The sequence below is a fragment of the Dreissena polymorpha genome, chromosome 6 (genome assembly GCF_020536995.1).
Source record: "Dreissena polymorpha isolate Duluth1 chromosome 6, UMN_Dpol_1.0, whole genome shotgun sequence".
Lineage (NCBI taxonomy): Eukaryota > Metazoa > Mollusca > Bivalvia > Myida > Dreissenidae > Dreissena > Dreissena polymorpha.
In genome coordinates, this window is record NC_068360.1 from 38,480,477 (window position 1) to 38,507,452 (window position 26,976).

Genomic DNA, 26,976 nt, shown 5'->3' on the forward strand with positions numbered 1-26,976 from the left:
AAAAGAATAGACTATTGAAGATCGATTGATCAGGTGTATGCATCTTTACAGCGGAACGGTAACACTTTAGTACCTGCAAAGTTAGATCCACTTGACAACGATACCGATCGGGAAAGGTACATATTCGGAGCATCGTTTACTGATCACCTTCATCGGGGAGACAAGATACACGTTTACGGGAATCCCGCTAGTGATTTTGAGGGATATAATTGCAGCTTTATCGGTTTTCTAATAACAGCCGATATTTTGTAATCGGCTTATTCCAATTGGTGACGAAGTTCATATACTAGTTTCCACACACAATTTGGAAATGAACGTGTACACATGTGTTTACTCGGACTAAGTGTGTAGATTAAAGTTTCGACGCTGTCAACATGCCTCTCCCGAAAGCAGGTGTTTCCCATAATACGCCCTGTTTTTTTAAATAGGCAATAAAATAAACAGATTCAGTTAAAATATATGTTATAAATGTTTATAACACTAGCATAGAGTCATTGTGGACTTTATTAAAATGTTATCAATATTCAACAGTACTATACTAAAAACTAAGACCGAACATTAGAAAGTAGTTTCAAGAAATGCATGTATGAACCCAATATAACATCGAACACAGAATACTGTGGTAAAACACAATTTTGTTCCTATTGAACTGTTCCCATATAATAATATATAAACATTGAGTCATCCAGTAAGGTTAAATTGGGAGAGCACAGCACTCTCTGCCCCGCCGGATCTCCGCTATGCCCTTGGTTGGTCTAAACCTTTATTGTTCATCACATTTTTTAGCGGTTTCAATAAATAATTTAAAACTAATACAACTAGTTTATTGTATTATAGAAACGATGTGTTAAATAAAAACAAACATCGAGTATAAAATAAATAACATGATATGTTGAAATATGGCACATAGATAATATAACTATGAGCGCTAGAGTGCCATTTTGACAAAAGAACACCCTAACCTTTTCAAATCCAAGCTGTATCACTGACATTATTAATGTATAGTATAATACATTATGACATCCTACAAGATCACTTAATCATAGCACGATATAATAATTTACAATATTATATGTAACAAGGTCAGTTGTAAAATGTACCGCACCTTCTCTCAAACCCAATACACATCTAGAAAATTCGGACTATGACAGTGTACAAGTAGTAGACAAAGATGGCTGCCAAGAAAACCACAAAGATCCCTGAGTAGTGCATCAAGTCCGTGAGGGGGACTCTCCTAACAGCGTCTGTAGCCCCGGGCCATGCATTTGGCCCCTGGAGACGCCATTGGTAAGCCCCGCACGATCCCAACAGTAATCTAGAAACAGGAATATTATACTGAAGTAACCTAGCAACATGTGATAGTATTTAAGAATAATGTTTGATGATGAGGTTGCGAATCAGCTAAGGGTAGTATGCATGGGCTATGCACCTAGCTACAAAATGTAATATACATGTAATATACATGATACAGAGGTAACCTAGCACCGAGGGGTAATATACATGGAATAAAGATTATACAGAGGTAGCAACAAAAGGTAATTCACATGGACTATACATGATACAAAGGTAGCCTATCAGCAAGAGGTACTATGCATGAAGTAGCTACACAAGGTAGTTCACATGGACTATACATTATACAGATAAAGCCTGGCAAAAAGATGTGTTATACATGAAATATACATGATACAGAGGTAATATCGCTAAAAGAGGTAATATACAACGAATATGCATGATTCAGAGGTAACCTAGCAACAAGATATAATATACAAGGAATATACAGGATACAGAGGTAACCTTGCGCCAAAAATTAATATTCATTAAATATACATGATACCCAGGTAATTCACACGTAATATGCATGATACAGTGGTAACCTTGAAACAAGATGTTATACACATGGATTATACATGATATAGGGGTAACCTTGCAATACGAGGTAATACACATGAACTTTACTGGATACAGGGGTATTCTATTAACAAGGGGTTATACACATGGAACATACATTATACTGAGGTTACCTAACAACAAGAGGTTATATAACTGGAATATAATGATGGATAATGCGGTGGAATAATGACGCAAACAACTCGAAGATGTGTGCATTTCAATTTACTCCACAATGTTAGTCCAAAATGAATAAATATTATAGCTAGGTAATACAAAAATTACAGGAGGTAAACCTCGCACCCGATTGGAGATTCCTTTTATGGTTGTCATCATATATGCATAATTACGTGAACAATTTGGGGTCACTCTTTTTACGTTTATTGGGTCGAATCCCAAGTTAAAATGCAAAAGACGGATGTGTTTTTTAAAATCTTATTATTGCTTTTTGCTGGTCACGTACTGTACTTAAAAACATAAGCGTTATGTAAGGGGATTGCAGCAATATATTGTCTTGATATAAAATAACCATGATTAAAGACATGTTTATGCATGTGTTGTCACGAAACACTCACCAAAAGGTCATAAGCTAGGTAGGTAAAAGATAGCGGTCAACTTTATTTATACATACCAATTGAATTTAATTATGGTTTACAACCTTATAATGCATAGTGGAGAGGTAACCTAGTAAAAATTGGTTATGAACTTTCAGTCAAATGAAATGAATGCATACTAGTGCCAATCTTCCATGTGATGTCCGGATGTTACATACCTCCATGCGAGGGCCGGATGTGACAGTAGACTGGGTTTGGCACCAATGTAGCTGGCTATTTCGTCGTTGTACACTATCGGGTCCCTCTGTATCGTGTGGCGGGCAGACTGGTAGTACTTGTCCCTGCCGATGCGCTGTCAAACAAAACAGTAAGATCCTGTTAGAATCAGTAAGGGAATGAACAGGCTAAACTTCGACGACACTTTACGCAAACGCATAAGACCCAGTTTTTCAAAAAGCAAGGCTTACATTATATACTTAAAGGATATAGTAATCTCATACCTTTTCCTCAGCTATGGAGGCCTCCATGTCCGGCTTGTTCGGGAGTTTCACACGCCCCTTACAGATCTCTGCAAACCACCGCGCCTGGGTCTCCGACATGGTAAGCACTCCACCAGAAGCTGGTTGCACGAAGCCAATGAACGCCAAAGAGCCGCCCACATCCGGACTGAACACGTTCTTGAAAAGCTTATAAACAGAGAGCCTTTAATACAATGTTGCATTCCGATTCAAACTAAAAGTCAAATACAATAATAGGCTTATTAAACTTGTATCGAAGTTGATGCGAACATTGCTCTGTAAAATCTAGGCTTAATGCAGTTCCCTTGAGCGTCTTCCCATGTTAGTCTGTAAAATTCGAACCAGCTTAACAGGGTCGACGATATCCGCCTACACTGGAATTTGGTTGAGAAGATACTTCCGTTCAACGAAAATTTCGATTAAGGCAGAACGTGTCGTCAGTGACTAGCTAATGCAGATTGCAGATGCAGAACGTGTGGTCAGTGACTAGCTAATGCAGATTGCAGAGGCAGAACGTGTGGTCAGTGACTAGCTAATGCAGATTGCAGAGGCAGAACGTGTGGTCAGTGACTAGCTAATGCAGATTGCAGAGGCAGAACGTGTGGTCAGTGACTAGCTAATGCAGATTGCAGACGGCAGAACGTGTGGTCAGTGACTAGCTAATGCAGATTGCAGAGGCAGAACGTGTGGTCAGTGACTAGCTAATGCAGATTGCAGAGGCAGAACGTGTGGTCAGTGACTAGCTAATGCAGATTGCAGAGGCAGAACGTGTGGTCAGTGACTAGCTAATGCAGATTGCAGACGGCAGAACGTGTGGTCAGTGACTAGCTAATGCAGATTGCAGAGGCAGAACGTGTGGTCAGTGACTAGCTAATGCAGATTGCAGAGGCAGAACGTGTGGTCAGTGACTAGCTAATGCAGATTGCAGAGGCAGAACGTGTGGTCAGTGACTAGCTAATGCAGATTGCAGACGGCAGAACGTGTGGTCAGTGACTAGCTAATGCAGATTGCAGAGGCAGAACGTGTGGTCAGTGACTAGCTAATGCAGATTGCAGAGGCAGAACGTGTGGTCAGTGACTAGCTAATGCAGATTGCAGACGGCAGAACGTGTGGTCAGTGACTAGCTAATGCAGATTGCAGAGGCAGAACGTGTGGTCAGTGACTAGCTAATGCAGATTGCAGAGGCAGAACGTGTGGTCAGTGACTAGCTAATGCAGATTGCAGAGGCAGAACGTGTGGTCAGTGACTAGCTAATGCAGATTGCAGAGGCAGAACGTGTGGTCAGTGACTAGCTAATGCAGATTGCAGAGGCAGAACGTGTGGTCAGTGACTAGCTAATGCAGACGGCTAATCTGGGTACATGCTTCACGCACATCAATTAAACCTCTTTTTCAAAAAGAGAAACTCACTTAATAACAAAGTCCAGGGCAACAAAACAAGATCGTTTTATCGTTTTAACAATTTGTATTTGACAGAAATGAATTCAAATAAAAAACGTCAAGAGAACGATTATAAAAATGGAAAAAAACACAATCTTATCGATAGTCGGACGTTTTACTTGAATCGTTTTCCTCCTTGATTTCAATTAGTATTGTGTGACCTCAAGTTCGGCGTTTTATTTGTTGAAACTTTATATTAAAACCGATTTGGAACGGTCTGTATATAAAACTTCTTTCGGCGTAAAAAGTTTTCGAAAATGTTTTGCGGGCTTAGTATTTATTTTCGTTACGCAACACGATCCGTCGGAAAACACGAGTGTACTTTCAGATTTATTAGCGAAGGTGGTGACACAATCTGCAAACGTCGGCGAAAAGGACCGCGGAGATTTCTGTGTCGAGAAAAACAAATAACTTCAAAGAAAAATGATTTCTACTGGCTTGTCTTTGATTGATCTTTTTGGAAAAATGCCTTTAGTGCAAGGTTTGTATAAAATGTGTCGTTACACCATTTTGAACTAGGGCTGGATCATGCCATATTTAAAAGGACATGATAGTCTTAAACAATAACAGTATCAAACACAAGGATACAGAGAGGAAGGTGTTAACTTTCAGAACAGAGTCTTCGACCTCTTGTTTTTGTGAAGTGCCTGTCTATACCAGTGAAACAGTGGGTTAAGATGATATATATTGTTTCGAACTGTCTATAATGTTGCATGGGAGAGACTACAAATAAAGTAAATAGTCTGCATAAGCTTCATAGATTGAATGGGACTGACCTTAAATATACAAATCTAAGCCGTGATACAGTGTCAGAAATTCAAGGATGCATCAATAATGTATTCCCAAAAGATCTTTAAGCAGAAAGTAAAGCTATGCTTTGTTGACCTTTATGCCAGATATTAGTACTGAACTTACAGTACAGAAACACTTATCAGATTTAGATTTTAAAATAATAGTGATTATGTGGCAAAACCTTTAAGAAACATTCTCATTAAAGATGGCATGAACCACACCTTATTTCACGAAGTAATACGTTTTCTTGTGGGATTATGTATTAAACCTGGTCCTATTGTGTCTATATTAACAGACGGTTCCTCCCTTATAGATGGCAGAATTTCAGCTTTTGGTGCTCAGCTAAGATTCAAAATTTTATCTTTTATGTTACTAACTCATAGTATTGTACAAATATTGAATCAACAGCTCATTTTTATTAATCAAATATAACTCTTTCTTTATGGCACTAGTTCAACATAGCAACTTAGAATCCAACGATGGTGATAATTCGAAAACATTGAAACAGTGCTTCGAGTTCCAACATAATCATTTCAAGACAGTAGCATGAATAAAGAAACACTTTTCAATGAGAGCAGAGTATGCGACACAATTATAGAAATACATCAGGCACATATTTCGAAAATAAAGACAGTTAAGTATTTCAAGTGTCGAGCTTGTTGCTGGAAGCTTTGTTAGTACATTGTCCAGTGAGACAGAGCCTTCGGATGTTTTGGAGAAAATGGGCATCCACTATGGAGATGATACCGATACCAAAATTACCAATGGAAATACATCGGAAGGATTTTAGTTAGAAACCAAAACCAAAGGATTGCAAACATTTTTAGACAAAGATAAACTTGAAACAAAGAAAATTGCCCCCCTCAGAGAGGGATATTACAGGGCTCATTTAATAACTATTAATTGCAGGCTCTCTGTAAGATAAATTAACTTAACATAATTGTTTATGCCATGCACGAGAGTTCTGTTCTTCTCGTTTACAAGTTTGGAACGTGTGAGAAGTTGTAATACACAAAACCGTATAAACAATAAGCATAGGGGTTTGTAAGCCTGAAAATATTGACACACTGAATTGCAATGACCACGTTTGACATGTCATGGTTAAATCCACATAAATCAGTTTAGCTGTGATTGTTTAAACTGGTTGAAACAAAATTAACCATTAAGAGACAGATTTTAAATCAAAACAAATTGTGTTACATAAAGCTTGAAGTGAATACTAATTGATATGAACTATTATATATTGCCAAGGAAAATTGGTTCCAAATGAGTACCTTGACGTCATTGTGTTCCTCATCTAGCACCTGTCCTCTCACGTGCTCCTCCAGGTAGGAAAGGTCAATCTTGTAGCCCGTGCACAAAATGATATGGTCAAACTCCGCATTCTCTCCACCAACAAAGTGCACGCGACTGCCTTCAATCCTCTGCAGAAATATCAAGTGCAATACATAGACAAGATTCCTCTGCTCATGCTGAGTGCGGAAATATATTAGTATTTTCTTTGGGAAAACGGAGATTAATGCATTCGCAGTCCGCAGGCTAATCAGGGACGACACTTTCTGCCTACGCTGAAATTTCATTAACAAGAGACTTCATTTAAACGAAATTTCCGTAAATATGGAAACTGTTGTAATTGACTATCTACTGCAGAGTGCACATTGTGAGTCTGGGAAAATTATTTACACAAATGCATTGAGCGCGGTTTTCAAAGATACCGTCTCATATGATGAATGTTTATGAAAATCCTGTGATAACAAAAACAACGTAAATTTGGTGGATTATAAAAAAGCTTTTACCCAGGCTGAGAGGATAACAGATGGATACAGTTCCATGTGAATTTATCAGGAATAGTGGTTATTTTAAAAATTGATAAACAAACATTGTATGCTAGTCCATTTGGCATTTTACCTGAATGTTTGGTACAATCTTGATGTCGTGTCGTTGAATGTGGTGGATCAGTGTGGGACTCACTGTCGGCTGTGACTGCAGCCCTCGCATCTTGGGGTTCAAGTTCCATCTGCAAGATGTTATCGGGACACGTTTAAAGGGCTGTTTACTGGGCATGTTAAAGGTGCAGTGAAATTGACATGGTCAAGGGCAGTTAACTCGACATGTTAAAGGAACATGGAACCGGACATGTTAAAGGAGCACTGAACTGGACATGTTAAAGTGACAGTTAACTGTACATTTTTAAGGGTCAGTTAACTTGACATGTTAAAGGGGCAGTGAAATGCACATGTTCAAGGGGCGTTACCTTGATATATTAAATGGACACTAAACGGGTCAGTTAACTGGACATTTTAAATGGGCAGTGAAATGGACATGTTTAAGGGGCAGTTAACTTGTTAAAGGGCAGTTAAATGGACATGTTAAAGGTGTATACAGCTTGATACGTTCAAGGTGCATCGAACTGGATATGATAAATGGGTTTTGAACTGGACGTGTTAAATGGGCAATGAACTGGATATCTTAAATGTGCTTTTTACTGGAAATATTAAAGGGACGTTGCACAGGACCTGTTAAAGGGGCTTTGAACTGGATATGTTAAAGGGACATTGAAGAGGACATGTTAAAAAGGATGTGAACTCGACAGGTTTAAGTGTCAGTGAACTGGACAAGTTAAAGGGGCAATTAACTGAATATGGCAAATGGGCAGTGTACTGATGCTAAAGGAGAAATGAACGGGAAATGTTAAATTGTAGAGAAAAGATTTTTGTGTATATCCCTGATACACCGATGATGGTAAAAATGATGCCTGTCTTTGATTCCATATGGAAAGTGATCTTAAGGATAATTAAGAAACCAATGGCAGTTTAGGACATGTCCTAGTTTGCTTGTTTTGAAAAGGCCAACACCACGAATATATTATGAGCCTGGTTTCCATGGCTAGTGTTGTATTAAAGCTTAAAGAAAAAGGCATTGGTGTATCGTATGATTATGAATCTAGACTCATTTTCAACCGACTTTGACATTTACCCCCCGATCACGTGGATATAAGCCGCCCGTTTACATTCGTCGCAGTAACGCACATTGGCTTATTTCCCACACAGAAACACATTAAGCGTTGGATTAATTGTTTGCTTATGAAAAGTCCGTGATCCGAACGGGCTTCAAACCTGCATCTAATCGCTAGACCACGTTCCCCTTAGACCATGTCATAGAATCAAGCTCGTTTTGTATTCGAATCAAGCTCGTTTTTATTATAAAAGAGCTTGTTGTGTTAAACAAAATCAAGCTCGTTGTGTACTACAACTACGCCCGTTTTTTATGTCAATCATGATCGGTTTGTATTGCATTCAAGTTCATTTTGTATAACAATCAAGCTCGTTTTTTCATTACAATCATGCTCGTTTGGTAATACAATCAAGCTTGTTTTGTAATACAATCAAGTCCGTTTTTATGTCAATCAAGATCGTTTTGTATTAAATTCAAGCTCGATCTGTATTACAATCAAGCTCGTTTTTTATTACAATCAAGCTCGTTTTGTTAGATAATCAATCTCGTTTTTATTGCAGTCGAGCTCGTTTTGCATAGAACAATCAAGCGTTGATAGTTCACCTTCTCGGGTTGCCACTGATGAACTTGACGATGGTCTCAAACACGACGTTAGCAAGACTGAATGGCAGCTTAAAGAACATCCTGCATGCGTACAGGTCAGTGGGAAAACCGAAGATGTAGTTGGGAACAATCCAAGCGCCTGACCGCGTGCTGATGTGCACAGACTTGCACCTGAAATGGAAAACACTATGTTTTGACAGCAAAATTATCAACAAGCCCTGATTTCTCAACTTATAATAAGGATAACTAACTTCAGCTTTTGTTCAGTCTATAGTTTCAAATGAATGTATTAACCTTACATACATAATGATTATCCTACACACATTTTTCATTATTTATGTATTCTTTAGTTACAACATTAGTAATAATTATTGTTCTGCAATACAAAAACAGTGAGCGTGTTTTTATTGTTCTTCACTTTCAATGGTTGACTGTTTCAGGACTGCAAATTGACATAGTGAGTTTTATCATTACATGTTGAATATGGTGGCAACATAGTGCCCATTAGGTTCTGCAATTCATTACTTCGCTGGAAGCATAATCTTCTACTAACACCAAAGTTCTGGTACTTTCCAGCTAACGAACGTTCGAATGTATCAGTGAGTCTAAGGCTGTCGAAGTAAAAGCGCTGAAATAAATGCCTTAAGAAAGATCGTTTTTTCAAAGCAACGCTCTGGGAAAACGGGGTTTATTACATGTGCCTAAAGTGTCCTCCCAGACTAGCATGTGCAGTCAACAAAAACTAATTAGGGACGACACTTTCAGCTTTTATGGCATTTTTTCTTTTAACGAAAGTACCTTCTTAGAAAAAATCTAGTTTAAGCAGAAAGTATCGACCCTGATTAGCCTGTGCAGACTGCAGAAGATAAGATGGGACGAGGTTTATGTGCTGGATGTAAACACAGAAGTACCTGCCAGCAGTGACACAATTGACGGCCACATCCACTGCGCTGTTCCCTATGCCGACTATCAGTACCCGCTTGCCCGTCATACCGTTTGATATCGCGTCGTTAAAAGAGACACTGTGGATTATCTCCCCTGAGTTATGGAGTTAATGCTACTTTAAAATAAGTAAGCAATTTCTTATCAAATAAGGGCATAGTACTCATAACTTTGAGAAATATGTCCAGCATTTCTTTTCGAAACAAATAAAGATAACGCTACTCAAATTATTGCTGAGAAAATCAAAGGAAGATCATTTAGCCATCAGACATATTTCATTTATGTTGGTGACTTTTGATATTTTAATACTTTGGAACATAAAGACCATATTGTAAGCACTAAACTTGACCTCCCTAAAAGGTCAATGTTATGAGGCCATATGAATATGCCAAGCGGTTGAGTTTGCTTTACTCATGCGTCACCTTAAAAGTAGACCAATGCCAATACTTTTTAAAATGATCGTTATACATGAACCTTTAAACGAATCCTGTCCGAGAAACTTTGCATAGCTTGGTTTAGCGTGGTGACCAGTCGCTATAGCCACCGACTTGGCCGTGAAGGTTTCAGAGTCGAGTGAGTCCAGCAGAGTCAGTCCGTCCTGGTCCACTTGCTTGACCTTCACCTGCCAGATGTCCGCTGCAAAAATTCAAATACACATTCTGCGTCTACGCTTTGGAAATTTTTCGGAAAAACTATTAAATCAATAACTGATCTAGTTGCAATTAATCAATAATTTAGTGTCACTGATTATAACAGGAATGCATATTGGGCTGCGTTGTTTGTCTGTCCAAGGCCTGTTAATAAAGGAAATGATGTCATGCCCAACATATATGGCACCATCTAAAAATTAATCAAAACATAAAATCCATTATAAGACGTAAGTAATGACTGTAACCATGGAAAATGAATTTGAATAACTTTTGGACTGTTCAGACTTAACTCTTTCCCGCTAAAAAAGCTAAGTATAGCTATATGCAACAAGCTTAAAACCAGAAATAAATAGTACGATTTCATAATTAAGCAATACAACACAATATTTTAAATAACGTTTGGACTGCTCAGGCTAAACCTTTTCCCGCTCAAAAGTTAACTGATAGTAGCTTTATGCAACTAGCATAAAACAACAGTAGCCTGCGAGTAAATCGTAGTATGATGCTGTTTCCTGCTGATCAGTATCTGATGGTGGGAAATGAAGGCTTTAAACTTAAAACTAGTATGACAGATCATAATTTAGTTAATTGTCAAAGGAACTCCGAAGGCGTCAAAGTGCGTATCTGAGTCGTAGAGGTTCAAGATGATAGTAATGGAGATTATATATATTCAGATCTTGCAAAAGACAAAACTTGTACTTTGTCACAAACATTACTCAAACCTCGCACATTATTTGTAGGCTTTGTTTATGGGAACATGACTTAGGAATGGCTCATTAGGCATGTGCATCGAATCTGGTTCATCTTAATTTCATGGCGATTTCATACTGTAAAATCATTCATATTTGTCTTCATGAAATGTGTGTATTCCGAAAAATGACTTTTTCGTGGACACAGTATTCGTGAATATCTGATTTTGGAAATAAAAATGATGAATTTGCGTCGTTTATTATCCGATGTGTTGGTTTTAAAGTCATGGATCGGTCAACCGACGAACATTTATGCCCGAAAAATAATAATGATGTCACTGTGTTTGAAAACCCAAACCTGAATGGGTATAATCAACACACCTGTTCTTTCTACGCTGATAACTTTTCTAAGAAACTTGATATGTTCTCCCAACTTGAAATGTTCCACGTATTCCTCAATGTAGGCCGCCATGTCTTGGTTGTGTGGATAGTCCGGGGCTTCCTCTGGGAACGGAAAATCCGAGAAACAATAGTTGTACTTGGACACATTTCTGGAAAAAGAAAACTACACAGATAATGGGTTGATTATTAATTTGTAAGCAGGTAAAATGCATACCTTAAAATCATTGCTGCTTTACTTCTGTTGAAGCTGATCAATTGTATTGTTTCAATACAACTGCAAACAAATATAACTAACTTTAATAAACTGACGTTTCATAACATCTTTAGTCCTTGAAACTGTCAAAAATAAAAAGTCTAAACTGAAGTTAACTGACATATTTGTAACTGTCAAACATATCGACTGATATTTTGGCGAAACAGTGCGGAACTCTTTTGACCTCTTTTAGAAATTTTTATTTAACACCGTTATAGAAACTGAAAGTACTAACGCTTTACAAATACATGCACAATGAGCGACGGATTAAAGTCAGATTGAACACGCACGTATGTCGTCGTAAATAATTTGGTCAGACGCTTTATTTTACTTTGAAATCTAGTACACAGAGCGCTCGAATCATTGTGTACACACCGGTCTTACTGACCTGTGTACTAACGCGAAAGGAATTGTGGGCAGCACTTCTTTTACGAGTGAAAAGTGGAAGCGAAAGTGGGTCAGGTAATCGTGCTTCTGATAATCGCTATCAGTCTTAATAGAGATTCAAAATAACATTAAAACATAATTAAATAACATTTCTTTAAACAACATTGCGTTTTAAACACACACTAAAAAAACGGTTTTTCTTTCATTATTAACAGTTTCATTCCTACGCATAACTACTTTGGCGGAAGCATAATTCCTCAAACCAGGGGAATGTGATGCGTGTTGGTATAGAGGTGACAATAAAGTAGTGACGTCACCATCCATGTATAGAATGCGTTCGAATAGCTTTGCCTGTTTTCCTTCTCCGTCATCCAGGCGCTTTCTAAATGAAAGCTTCGCAGCGTTATGTTAATAATTCCAAAGCGAAAAGACCGAAAATGAGTAAACCATTATCTATCGAAGCTATTGTAGTTTACGCATCAAATTTTACGAATTTGCTTGAAAGACCGATTGGTTGCGTTTTCAATACGCATGATACAGTCAGGTCGTCAGTTCCGAAAAGTCGCCAGTTAAGAAAAAAATTACATTTCATTCAACATTGAAAAAAAGTCTTAACACTTATGATTGAACATATTGTACAGCCATACACCTTAATATTTGATGATTGTTTTCGTAACAAACTGGAAGAAAATAGACAAATGTAAAAAATCTGCACTGTCGAAACGCTCGCATGGCGGCAAAATCCTGTTTGCGCGATCGGTCATTGGAAATTAGAACGCGTTTGCTTCTATAATGGATTGTCCATGGTAAGTGATCTTGGTATTGATTTGAAGGTAATTTATCAGGAAATAAGCAAACAATAAGATTTATACATTTTCAGTCAGACTGTGAATTTAGAGTCTTGAAAATGACTCACTGCCATAGGTGTCAGTTCCAAAACAGACATTAAATAAACCAGGGGTAATCTCAAACGAATTTTTACCTGTCAAACATCCTTCAGTGATATTGTTAATTTTAATATTGGCCATTTCACATGGCCTGGGAAGAAACGCAATTATTTGTAATACTTAATAGATCTACTGCTTGACAACAATGTAATTATATTTGGTCCCAACCAGCATTTTTTATATTGCATTATTGAATAGGAAATATGATGTTGCTACTATGAAAACACGTGAGTAGAACTTACTAGAAGCAACAGGGGATTCAAAAATGTATGTAACCATTTATATATGAACATCTTACTATTTATAACTTTATACTGTTTGAAAATATAATTCAAGTTTATCTTTTATTTCTTTATAATGCTTGAAGTTACATTGCAATTTTATTTTTAAACATATATAAATACATGTATCACATCCCATACAGGGTGATAACAACATAATGTTTACCCGAGAATGGTTATGTTAACCTTACCCAGTTTTATCAACCTGTATGGATGTGATATTTATTTTATTATGCTGAACTAAGAAAACACAACAACTTAATAAGAGAAACACAATTGCTTGTTTATTCATTTACTAAGCACTCTGGCTCATACATTTCTGAATGTGCGGACGTTTAAAAGGCAGGTTGCTGGTATTAACTCATAGAAAAAGGAAAACAATTTATTCCAATTTAATTAAATCTGATTATAAAAATTTGAAATTGTGTGATTTTATTTTTGTTTTTATTTAAAAAATATGCAAATACCGGAAATAAAAATGAAGTAAATGCAGCATATTTATATATTCCCTTGATGAAAACTAATGGTGCTATTTTCAGCTACAAAATGGTGATAAAATAATGTCGCTTGTGACTTTAATATGGGTACATGGGAATTTGACATGTGCTAGTCACGTGAGGTATAATAAAAATAGTAAGGCTTATATCATTATTTGTTCAGTATTGTGAAGGACGCAGACGTGCCCCAACAGGCAATGGGGGAAATGCAGCAGCCCATACCTTTCACCAATGCATCTGTGATGTGTTTAGCTCTACCGATGTGAATATATGAGTGTTGTACACTTGCCAAAGCTCTCTAGCAGTTGCTAATTTACCAACCTTTCCCTTATTTTAATTGGTTCCTAGTTTGTTTATTTTTTCTAGTTTTTACCCAAAGCTTGAATTCCTATTTGTCTAGAAATTGATTTAGTTATTTTTCATGGTCAGTTGACTTGTTTATAATTTGAATTGATATGATTTGTGGGCTTGAGTTCATCCCCTCTGAAAAAGAACATCTTATTATGGGTATATTTTAATAAAATACTTAAATCCAATATCTGGGGCAGCAGTCTATATAATTTTGTGTTTTAGGAAAGTGAGCCCATGTTCCACTTATATTTTGTGGAATAAGTTTGCACAAAACATCACTTTAAATGTCATTATGTATATTTTGCTTATCCTTTAAAATAGATTTTCTTAGTCAAGTGAGATTAAAACACCTTCATAAGCATATTATCTGGATAAAGTTCATATGAATATTTACTACAATAGAACATTGACATGTATTGTGTGCTGTTGCTTCCTTATACATTCTCATAGTTTTGTGTGACAATACTGTATGGCGTGCTATCAAGATTTGATTCATACGATAGGTTGTTTTCATTTATTTTTACTGTCATTTCGGCATCAGAAAATGCTGTCCTATACAAGCATTAACACTACATAGATATATGAATTTATTTTGTATCACTGCCTTTTGCATTAAAATGTACCATCCCGATCGGAGCTGAGCAGGACTGTTCAATTTATTGGAAACTCCTTTAGAAAACTGGTCCTTGTTATTTGCATTTACTGTAATCTTGAACAGTCATGTGCAACCTACACAGGTTGAAATCGCTCATTATTTTCTGGTTTCATGTAATTGTTTGTTTAGAATCTCTAATTTGTGCTCTGAGAAATGAAACTTTCCTCTCCGAAAGCTTGTGTTGTCTCCAGTGGGCAGATGCTTATCTAAGATAACATGGGGCAAAATTAGATTGTATATTATAGTATATTTTATGCAAGTGCAAGTTTGTGATCTCAGGTAGGGCCCATTTTATTTCGTTTTATCTATTCCTACTTCTTGTTGTCTATGATGTTGCTTGAAAACAGTATACTGTATAGTGTAGTACAAATGTATAGTATGCAGGTGCCCTTCATTGTGTGATCTCATGTAGAGGTCCATTTAATTTTGTTTTGTTGTTTTTTACTTTTTGCTTTCTTTATTGTTTTTTTACAAAAATCTGTGATCAAAAGCTAGTCTGGTTATATTGTTATGAACGTTAAATAAACCATTTTGACAGTTCAAGTTTGTTTTGAGACGATACCTAGTCATAAAGTGCAGATTCTGTCACGTCATTCGCTATTGGGGAATATTAACCGGAAGTTGAGAAAGGTTTCGGTTTAGAAATAACATGAACACTCATATATATACAGAACCAAATTCAAAATCGAGGTAAGCGAAGCATAGGGTTAAATTTATATGTAATACGCCCTATATCCGAAATTAAAATCGATCGCCGTTTTAAAATATACATGGGAAATTTCGATAGTGATTCGGAACTGACAACCCCACTGTATGTATTTCTTTGCGTTTTTAAACATTTTAATAGGGTGAAAGACGCAGATACGCAGCTTATCTGGGGCACTGCTAAACACTTTCACTAATATTTACTAAAGACTCTCCCTAACATTGATAAAAGATTTTCATTAATATTGCCTAAAGTCTTTCACTAATATTGCCTAAAGACTCTCACTAATATTGACTTAAGACTTTCATTAATATTGCCTAAAGTCTTTCACTAATATTGCCTAAAGTCTTTCACTAATATTGCCTAAAGACTCTCACTAATATTGACTTAAGACTTTCATTAATATTGCCTAAAGTCTTTCACTAATATTGCCTAAAGTCTTTCACTAATATTGACTTAAGACTCTCACTAATATTGACTTAAGACTTTCATTAATATTGCCTAAAGTCTTTCACTAATATTGCCTAAAATCTTTCACTAATATTGACTTAAGACTTTCACTAATATTGACTTAAGACTCTCACTAATATTGACTTAAGACTCTCACTAATATTGACTTAAGACTCTCACTAATATTGACTTAAGACTCTCACTAATATTGACTTAAGACTATCACTAATGTTTACTGAAGACTTTCACTAATATTGACTTAAGACTATCACTAATGTTTACTGAAGACTTTCACTAATATTGACTTAAGACTCTCACTAATATTGACTTAAGTCTTTCATTAATATTGACTTAAGACTATCACTAATGTTTACTGAAGACTTTCACTAATATTGACTTAAGACTCTCACTAATATTGACTTAAGTCTTTCATTAATATTGACTTAAGACTATCACTAATGTTTACTGAAGACTTTCACTAATATTGCATAAAGACTCTCACTAATATATACTTAAGACTTTCACTCATATTGACTTAAGACTTTCACTAATATTGACTTAAGACTCTCACTAATATTGACTTAAGACTTTCACTAATATTGACTTAAGACTCTCACTAATATTGACTTAAGACTATCACTAATATTGACTTAAGACTCTCACTAATATTGACTTAAGACTCTCACTAATATTGACTTAAGACTCTCACTAATATATACTTAAGACTTTCACTAATATTGACTTAAGACTTTCACTAATATTGACTTAAGACTCTCACTAATATATACTTAAGACTTTCACTAATATTGACTTAAGACTCTCACTAATATATACTTAAGACTTTCACTAATATTGACTTAAGACTTTCACTAATATTGACTTAAGACTCTCACTAATATATACTTAAGACTTTCACTAATATTGACTTAAGACTATCACTAATGTTTACTGAAGACTTTCACTAATATTGCATAAAGACTCTCACTAATATTGACTTAAGACTTTCACTCATATTAACTAAAGTCTTTCACTAATATTGCCTAAAGTCTTTCACTAATATTGACTTAAGACTCTCACTAATATTGACTTAAGACTTTCATTAATATTGCCTAAAGTCTTTCACTAATATTGCCTAAAATCTTTCACTAATATTGACTTAAGACTTTCACTAATATTGACTTAAGACTTTCACTAATATTGAATTAAGACTTTCACTAATATTGACTTAAGACTCTCACTAATATTGACTTAAGACTCTCACTAATATTGACTTAAGACTCTCACTAATATTGACTTAAGACTCTCACTAATATTGACTTAAGACTTTCACTCGACTAATGACTCTCACTAAATTAACTAAAGGCTATCACTAATATTTAGTAATGACTCTCATTAATATTAACTAAAGACCATCTCATATATTGACAGAAGACTCTCACTACCATTGACTAAAGTCTGTCACTTATATTGACAAAAGACTTTAACTAATATTGCCTAAAGACTTTCACTAATATTGACTTATGACTCTCACTAATATTTACTGAAGACTTTCACTCATATTGACTTAAGACTATCACTAATGTTTACTTAAGACTTTCACTCATATTGACTTAGGACTCTCACTAATATTGACTTAAGACTATCACTAATATTGACTAAAGACTCTCACATGTGCGTAAATCTCATCACACCGTAGTCGTTTTCTCGGAACTTCCAGAGTCCGCCCACCCCGTCCGTCCGTTCAATGACGGCCGCTGTGAGACCAGCCTCGAGAAGGCATTTCAAGGTCGCCAAACCGGATATACCCGCCCCAAGAACGATAACGTCAAAATGGTTGCCATCTTTCGCCGTCATGGTACCTTTATATAATACCACAAATCAAATGAATAGTTATCATACCATGTAAATCTTTTCATATCATAAATCTACCTTTTGATTAAAAACACAATTAACACCTTATATAATCCCCGTTTCACCGGGGTATGATACGGTCCGAGGGCATTTTGTTCATAATGCCATAGGGTGACTATTTACGTAAATTGCTAAAATATATGACCATCACTATGATGAAAAGAGGTTAAACGCATATGTATTAAAGGCTGTCCCTTTAAGCATGTGCAGTGCACATAGGCTAGTTAGAAAAGACAGATTCTGCCTGGACAAGATTTTATTTCTGAAGATACTTTCTTATAATGAAAAATAAAAGACTGTACATGCGAATATTGGACGATAATTTTTGCACACGCATTAAACCCAGTTTTCCCACAGCGTGGCTCAATTATCAAATCTTGATATTATATAGCCTTAATGTCATATATACATTCTAAACTTTTTCAAGCGATATACTTTTTTATCAGATTGTAAAGGAAGTAAGTGCAAGAATACACACGTTTTAATTAGAAAAACTTATAGTATGGGATTGTTATTATCCAAAATCATCTGGCGTTTGGGTCGCCCTTTAAGCACATAATGTAAAGGAACTGTTGTGAACATTTATCCGTACATGTCAGTTAGTATCATGCACTTTCTTTATTTTTCTAGTAACTTTCTTGAGATAATATTAAGGTAATTAATTGATGCCTTCGCGTAAAGTGTCGTCCTAGATTAGCCTTTGAAGTCCGTACAGGTAAAGTGTCGTCCTAGATAAGCCTTTGAAGTCCGTACAGGTAAAGTGTCGTCCTAGATTAGCCTTTGAAGTCCGTACAGGTAAAGTGTCGTCCTAGATTAGCCTTTGAAGTCCGTACAGACTTATCACGGACTACACTTTACGCTGTTATAAATAATTTTGTTTACAGCAAGTCTCTTCTAAATGAAAAACCTGTTTGGGCGGAAAGTGTTGCGGACTCACCGGTCATTCTAGGAATACACTATACCGACATGCATTAAGCCCAGTTTTGGGCGGAAAGTGTTGCGGACTCACCGGTCATTCTAGGAATACACTATACCGACATGCATTAAGCCCAGTTTTGGGCGGAAAGTGTTGCGGACTCACCGGTCATTCTAGGAATACACTATACCGACATGCATTAAGCCCAGTTTTGGGCGGAAAGTGTTGCGGACTCACCGGTCATTCTAGGAATACACTATACCGACATGCATTAAGCCCAGTTTTGGGCGGAAAGTGTTGCGGACTCACCGGTCATTCTAGGAATACACTATACCGACATGCATTAAGCCCAGTTTTGGGCGGAAAGTGTTGCGGACTCACCGGTCATTCTAGGAATACACTATACCGACATGCATTTACGCCCAGTTTTGGGCGGAAAGTGTTGCGGACCGGTCATTCTAGGAATACACTATACCGACATGCATTAAGCCCAGTTTTGGGCGGAAAGTGTTGCGGACTCACCGGTCATTCTAGGAATACACTATACCGACATGCATTAAGCCCAGTTTTGGGCGGAAAGTGTTGCGGACTCACCGGTCATTCTAGGAATACACTATACCGACATGCATTAAGCCCAGTTTTGGGCGGAAAGTGTTGCGGACTCACCGGTCATTCTAGGAATACACTATACCGACATGCATTAAGCCCAGTTTTGGGCGGAAAGTGTTGCGGACCGGTCATTCTAGGAATACACTATACCGACATGCATTAAGCCCAGTTTTGGGCGGAAAGTGTTGCGGACTCACCGGTCATTCTAGGAATACACTATACCGACATGCATTAAGCCCAGTTTTGGGCGGAAAGTGTTGCGGACTCGCCGGTCATTCTAGGAATACACTATACCGACATGCATTAAGCCCAGTTTTGGGCGGAAAGTGTTGCGGACTCACCGGTCATTCTAGGAATACACTATACCGACATGCATTAAGCCCAGTTTTGGGCGGAAAGTGTTTCGGACTCGCCGGTCATTCTAGGAATACACTTTATTATGCCACGACAGCGCATTTACGCCCAGTTTTTGGCGGAAAGTGTTGCGGACCGGTCATTCTAGAAATACACTATACCGACATGCATTAAGCCCAGTTTTGGGTGGAAAGTGTTGCGGACTCGCCGGTCATTCTAGGAATACACTATACCGACATGCATTAAGCCCAGTTTTGGGCGGAAAGTGTTGCGGACTCGCCGGTCATTCTAGGAATACACTATATTATGCCACGACAGCGCATTTACGCCCAGTTTTGGGCGGAAAGTGTTGCGGACCGGTCATTCTAGGAATACACTATACCGACATGCATTAAGCCCAGTTTGGGCGGAAAGTGTTGCGGACTCACCGGTCATTCTAGGAATACACTATACCGACATGCATTAAGCCCAGTTTTGGGCGGAAAGTGTTGCGGACTCACCGGTCATTCTAGGAATACACTATACCGACATGCATTAAGCCTAGTTTTGGGCGGAAAGTGTTGCGGACCGGTCATTCTAGGAATACACTATACCGACATGCATTAAGCCCAGTTTTGGGCGGAAAGTGTTGCGGACCGGTCATTCTAGGAATACACTATACCGACATGCATTAAGCCCAGTTTTGGGCGGAAAGTGTTGCGGACTCGCCGGTCATTCTAGGAATACACTATACCGACATGCATTAAGCCCAGTTTTGGGCGGAAAGTGTTGCGGACTCGCCGGTCATTCTAGGAATACACTATACCGACATGCATTAAGCCCAGTTTTGGGCGGAAAGTGTTTCGGACTCGCCGGTCATTCTAGGAATACACTTTATTATGCCACGACAGCGCATTTACGCCCAGTTTTTGGCGGAAAGTGTTGCGGACCGGTCATTCTAGAAATACACTATACCGACATGCATTAAGCCCAGTTTTGGGTGGAAAGTGTTGCGGACTCGCCGGTCATTCTAGGAATACACTATACCGACATGCATTAAGCCCAGTTTTGGGCGGAAAGTGTTGCGGACTCGCCGGTCATTCTAGGAATACACTATATTATGCCACGACAGCGCATTTACGCCCAGTTTTGGGCGGAAAGTGTTGCGGACCGGTCATTCTAGGAATACACTATACCGACATGCATTAAGCCCAGTTTGGGCGGAAAGTGTTGCGGACTCACCGGTCATTCTAGGAATACACTATACCGACATGCATTAAGCCCAGTTTTGGGCGGAAAGTGTTGCGGACTCACCGGTCATTCTAGGAATACACTATACCGACATGCATTAAGCCCAGTTTTGGGCTGAAAGTGTTGCGGACTCACCGGTCATTCTATGAATACACTATACCGGCATGCATTAAGCCCAGTTTTGGGCTGAAAGTGTTGCGGACTCACCGGTCATTCTAGGAATACACTATACCGGCATGCATTAAGCCCAGTTTTGGGCGGAAAGTGTTGCGGACTCACCGGTCATTCTAGGAATACACTATACCGGCATGCATTAAGCCCAGTTTTGGGCGGAAAGTGTTGCGGACTCACCGGTCATTCTAGGAATACACTATACCGGCATGCATTAAGCCCAGTTTTGGGCTGAAAGTGTTGCGGACTCGCCGGTCATTCTAGGAATACACTATACCGACATGCATTAAGCCCAGTTTTGGGCGGAAAGTGTTGCGGACTCACCGGTCATTCTAGGAATACACTATACCGACATGCATTAAGCCCAGTTTGGGCGGAAAATGTTGCGGACTCACCGGTCATTCTAGGAATACACTATACCGACATGCATTAAGCCCAGTTTGGGCGGAAAGTGTTGCGGACTCGCCGGTCATTCTAGGAATACACTATACCGACATGCATTAAGCCCAGTTTTGGGCGGAAAGTGTTGCGGACTTACCGGTCATTCTAGGAATACACTATACCGACATGCATTAAGCCCAGTTTGGGCGAAAAGTGTTGCGGACTCGCCGGTCATTCTAGGAATACACTATACCGACATGCATTAAGCCCAGTTTTGGGCGGAAAGTGTTGCGGACTCGCCGGTCATTCTAAGAATACACTATACCGACATGCATTAAGCCCAGTTTTGGGCGGAAAGTGTTGAGGACTCACCGGTCATTCTAGGAATACACTATACCGACATGCATTAAGCCCAGTTTGGGGCGGAAAGTGTTACGGACTCGCCGGTCATTCTAGGAATACACTTTATTATGCCACGACAGCGCATTTACGCCCAGTTTTGGGCGGAAAGTGTTGCGGACCGGTCATTCTAGGAATACACTATACCGACATGCATTAAGCCCAGTTTTGGGTGGAAAGTGTTGCGGACTCGCCGGTCATTCTAGGAATACACTATACCGACATGCATTAAGCCCAGTTTTGGGCGGAAAGTGTTGCGGACCGGTCATTCTAGGAATACACTATACCGACATGCATTAAGCCCAGTTTTGGGCGGAAAGTTTTGAGGACTCACCGGTCATTCTAGGAATACACTATACCGACATGCATTAAGCCCAGTTTTGGGCGGAAAGTGTTGCGGACCGGTCATTCTAGGAATACACTATACCGACATGCATTAAGCCCAGTTTTGGGCGGAAAGTGTTGCGGACCGGACATTCTAGGAATACACTATACCGACATGCATTAAGCCCAGTTTTGGGCGGAAAGTGTTGCGGACCGGTCATTCTAGGAATACACTATACCGACATGCATTAAGCCCAGTTTTGGGCGGAAAGTGTTGCGGACTCGCCGGTCATTCTAGGAATACACTATACCGACATGCATTAAGCCCAGTTTTGGGCGAAAAGTGTTGCGGACTCGCCGGTCATTCTAGGAATACACTATACCGACATGCATTAAGCCCAGTTTTGGGCGGAAAGTGTTGCGGACTCGCCGGTCATTCTAGGAATACACTATACCGACATGCATTAAGCCCAGTTTTGGGCGGAAAGTGTTGAGGACTCACCGGTCATTCTAGGAATACACTATACCGACATGCATTAAGCCCAGTTTTGGGCGGAAAGTGTTGCGGACTCGCCGGTCATTCTAGGAATACACTTTATTAAGCCACGACAGCGCATTTACGCCCAGTTTTGGGCGGAAAGTGTTGCGGACCGGTCATTCTAGGAATACACTATACCGACATGCATTAAGCCCAGTTTTGGGTGGAAAGTGTTGCGGACTCGCCGGTCATTCTAGGAATACACTATACCGACATGCATTAAGCCCAGTTTTGGGCGGAAAGTGTTGCGGACCGGTCATTCTAGGAATACACTATACCGACATGCATTAAGCCCAGTTTTGGGCGGAAAGTGTTGAGGACTCACCGGTCATTCTAGGAATACACTATACCGACATGCATTAAGCCCAGTTTTGGGCGGAAAGTGTTGCGGACCGGTCATTCTAGGAATACACTATACCGACATGCATTAAGCCCAGTTTTGGGCGGAAAGTGTTGCGGACCGGTCATTCTAGGAATACACTATACCGACATGCATTAAGCCCAGTTTTGGGCGGAAAGTGTTGCGGACCGGTCATTCTAGGAATACACTATACCGACATGCATTAAGCCCAGTTTTGGGCGGAAAGTGTTGCGGACTCACCGGTCATTCTAGGAATACACTATACCGACATGCATTAAGCCCAGTTTTGGGCGGAAAGTGTTGCGGACCGGTCATTCTAGGAATACACTATACCGACATGCATTAAGCCCAGTTTTGGGCGGAAAGTGTTGCGGACTCACCGGTCATTCTAGGAATACACTATACCGACATGCATTAAGCCCAGTTTTGGGCGGAAAGTGTTGCGGACCGGTCATTCTAGGAATACACTATACCGACATGCATTAAGCCCAGTTTTGGGCGGAAAGTGTTGCGGACCGGTCATTCTAGGAATACACTATACCGACATGCATTAAGCCCAGTTTTGGTCGGAAAGTGTTGCGGACTCGCCTGTCATTCTAGGAATACACTATACCGACATGCATTAAGCCCAGTTTTGGGCGGAAAGTGTTGCGGACTCGCCGGTCATTCTAGGAATACACTATACCGACATGCATTAAGCCCAGTTTTGGTCGGAAAGTGTTGCGGACTCGCCGGTCATTCTTGGAATACACTATACCGACATGCATTAAGCCCAGTTTTGGGTGGAAAGTGTTGCGGACTCACCGGTCTTTCTAGGAATACACTATACCGACATGCATTAAGCCCAGTTTTGGGTGGAAAGTGTTGCGGACTCACCGGTCTTTCTAGGAATACACTATACCGACATGCATTAAGCCCAGTTTTGGGTGGAAAGTGTTGCGGACTCACCGGTCATTCTAGGAATACACTATACCGACATGCATTAAAGCTGCTATTTAAAAAATGACAGCAATTTTTCAATTTCAAACAAAAAAACAAGTTTAACAGTGAAGACTAAAACTAAATAGACAATTTTGAATTAAGGTAGCGCACCTCTAATGGGCACATATCCAAATACAATTTAATTAATTATTTTCCTGATCAGCATCATTTCACTGAACTACATGCAAATTTGTAGGTAGGCTTGCCATGCTTTAAAAAAAAATATACCGATTTTTTCAAAACCACCCTCACGCTCGACTTTTGTCCATTTTATTTTCACCCCTGGGGTATATAAAAGTTCAATAATTCATTCTAATGCCCAAATATAGGCATGCAGTTGGTGTGTACAGATGCAGTAAAGGTGTTTTAAGTTTAAACAAGATGAAATAAGTATTCTTTTATAGACATTTATTTTTTACAAATTTTTATCCACGGAAAAGCGCCATGAAATGTAAGTGATTTCAGCCAAGTAAAAATTGGGTCGGTTAAAAACATAGTGTCATAAAATTTAAAATAGTATCATTTAAGTTATAGTTTAAACTTAATTTTTATAGAAACACTATATACAGCAAAAATACTAAGAAATAGACAGATTATCCGTTTACTTTTTGAAATAAAAATAAAAATGCAACATGCAGCAGTCGTATTTTCAGCAGTAAATTACCCAATTTAGCCATAACGTTGTTTTAATTTAAAAAATTGAAGGATGTGTATACAATTTTCAACATATTTAACAATAAACATAGCTTGTATGCTATATTAAATTAAATTACGTTAGAAAAGAAATAAAACGCGTCGCAAAAAGAAAGCGATGTCGGCAGGATTCGAACCTGCGCGGGAAGATCCCAAAAGATTTCTAGTCCATCGCCTTAACCACTCGGCCATGACAACTTCACATCAGTACAATCTTAAATGAGATATCCTAAAGTAAACAGGTAAAAAGGCTAGTCGATCTTTAAAGAAATCGCGAAATCGTATTTTTCAGATGATAATTGGATCAAAGTCAATATTTATAGTGAAAATAATGTATTCTAAATGAATTAGGTAAACACATATCAAAATTCGAAGTTTGAAAAAAAAAAAAATGCATCTCTCGGAAATAACCGATCATTGAAGATCGGCATTGATCGTAAAATAAATCGCGGGAAATCATTTACGGTAGAATATGGAAAGATACGTCTTATATATAACCTGTTTCCGAAGCTTTTGTTTGTCTTTACTGGTATATGTTCTTATAATTATATACCACGTCGGATTGGAATAAATAAAACTCACAATTATGTTTCATTAAATCTCCTTTAGTCGATAAGAGTGGACTGGTTTCTTGTAAAACAAACTTAGCTACGTTCTGGGAAAACTGGTCCTAATGCACATGCGTAATGTGTCGTCCTGTGCAGTTCGCACTTTCCGCTTTTAGGGAATTTTTCGTTAAAATAAGCGTCTTCTGAATACAAATCCAGCCTAGGCGGAAAATTTCATCTCAGATTAGTACGTGTGGACTGCACACTCTAATCTGTGACGACACTTTACGCACATGCATTAAACCCCGTTTTCACAGAGCGCGGTAAAAGTGTTCGCCTTACAGGCCGTAATAGCGCAATGTACATGAGCGTTATATTGATGGTAATCGCTGTTGACACGTGTGCGTCTAGTCATGAGAAAACCCACATTATTTTTTACATATCTGGTTTACAAGTATCATTCGCATAAGTTTAATAGTATCAAGTGACGATTTTTCATGTATTTATTTGAATATGTATATAAGCAAGGGTTATTTTTTACCTAAGTGATGTTTTTTTTTTATATTTTTGCTTTTGCTTGCAATACAAATGTGAAACATGTTACTTTAAATATATATTGGATGAAAAGTTAAAGTATGTTTTAAGAACATACCCTCTTAATCAGATGTCTGTACCAGAAAGTTACAGTTTGTGTGTCAGAAGCAACAATAGAATGCATATGTACATATAAAGTCTTTAAATTAGGTAGATCTTCAACATTATGACACTCGCTCTGTTAAAACGGAGCTCAATGCGTGTGTGTCAAGTGTCGTCCCAGATTAGCCCGTGCAGTCTTCTCAAAAGAGACTGCTGGAATGACACTTAACTCTCTCAGCGCTGGAACCGAATTTTAAAGGCCTTTGCAAACAGTTTGGATCCAGATGAGACGCCACAGAACGTGTCGTCTCATCAGGATCCAAACTGGTTGCTATTCGTATAGTATTCTTTGAAAATAATCGAAGAAAATGCTTATTTTAGAAATTCAGCAGACGACATTTTAGCAAACGACAAATTTCCCAGCATGCAAAGGGTTTACTCACAAGAATTAAGCTTACTTTTCCCATAACGAGGCTAGTATGTTGAAACACTATGCAAATAACCTTTGCGATTTTTACATGTCCTTTCAACTGACAGAGAAAACCTGCACTTACTTGATTATATGTATACTCCAGTAAATAACAAGCCTTCTTTATTTTGATGCCCAACCTTGTAAGTTATTGTGAATACCTACTTATTGATTAGATTTTTGTAAATATGTCAACAAGACAAATATGCATGATGTTCAGTTTGAATTTCCAAATCTTTATCAAATTGAACTTACTGATAACTATAGTTCAAAGTCCACATGAAACAGATAACCAAATGAATAGACCGGTTGTATGGAGCGGTACTCATGTCAAAATTATAATGCGCATTATTACATACTTGTTATGCTTGTTTATTAGATTTTATGAACAATGTTATTCAAACATTGTTGAAATGTGTTAACATGTTCTTTTCTTTTGGTAATGTCCAATCTGTTTTTCAAGTGTTTTGTTATGATATTGTTTGTTTTAGATCGGC

General features: G+C 38.3%; 1 protein-coding gene across 2 annotated transcripts; it reads right to left on the reverse strand.

The window, feature by feature from the left end:
* Nucleotides 1-486: 486 nt before the first annotated feature.
* On the reverse strand, nucleotides 487-26,732 carry LOC127834388 (flavin-containing monooxygenase 5-like). 2 transcript variants are annotated; one of them, XM_052360204.1, is made up of 11 exons: nucleotides 26,565-26,732; nucleotides 17,628-17,817; nucleotides 11,411-11,580; nucleotides 10,165-10,326; nucleotides 9,660-9,786; nucleotides 8,749-8,919; nucleotides 7,099-7,207; nucleotides 6,465-6,614; nucleotides 2,942-3,127; nucleotides 2,660-2,793; nucleotides 487-1,315 (listed from the first exon to the last, which is right to left on the reverse strand). In XM_052360204.1, the coding sequence occupies exons 2-11, from the start codon at nucleotides 17,810-17,812 to the stop codon at nucleotides 1,129-1,131; spliced, it is 1,581 nt and encodes a 526-aa protein (XP_052216164.1). In that variant the 5' UTR covers nucleotides 17,813-17,817; nucleotides 26,565-26,732; the 3' UTR covers nucleotides 487-1,128. The 2 variants fall into 2 exon arrangements, with proteins under 2 accessions (XP_052216164.1, XP_052216165.1); XM_052360205.1 differs by lacking the exon at nucleotides 26,565-26,732 and having other exon boundaries at nucleotides 11,411-11,533; nucleotides 17,628-17,773.
* Between the last annotated feature and the right edge of the window lie 244 nt (nucleotides 26,733-26,976).

Excerpts from the sequence above, each read along its gene's own strand:
- LOC127834388 (XM_052360204.1), bottom strand. The coding sequence starts at position 17,812 with ATGACGGCGAAAGATGGCAACCATTTTGACGTTATCGTTCTTGGGGCG. Across the intron at positions 10,327-11,410 it reads TATCAGCGTAGAAAGAACAG|CGGACATCTGGCAGGTGAAG; the intron begins GTGTGTTGATTA and ends GAATTTTTGCAG. Across the intron at positions 1,316-2,659 it reads CATCCGGCCCTCGCATGGAG|ATTACTGTTGGGATCGTGCG; the intron begins GTATGTAACATC and ends TCCTGTTTCTAG.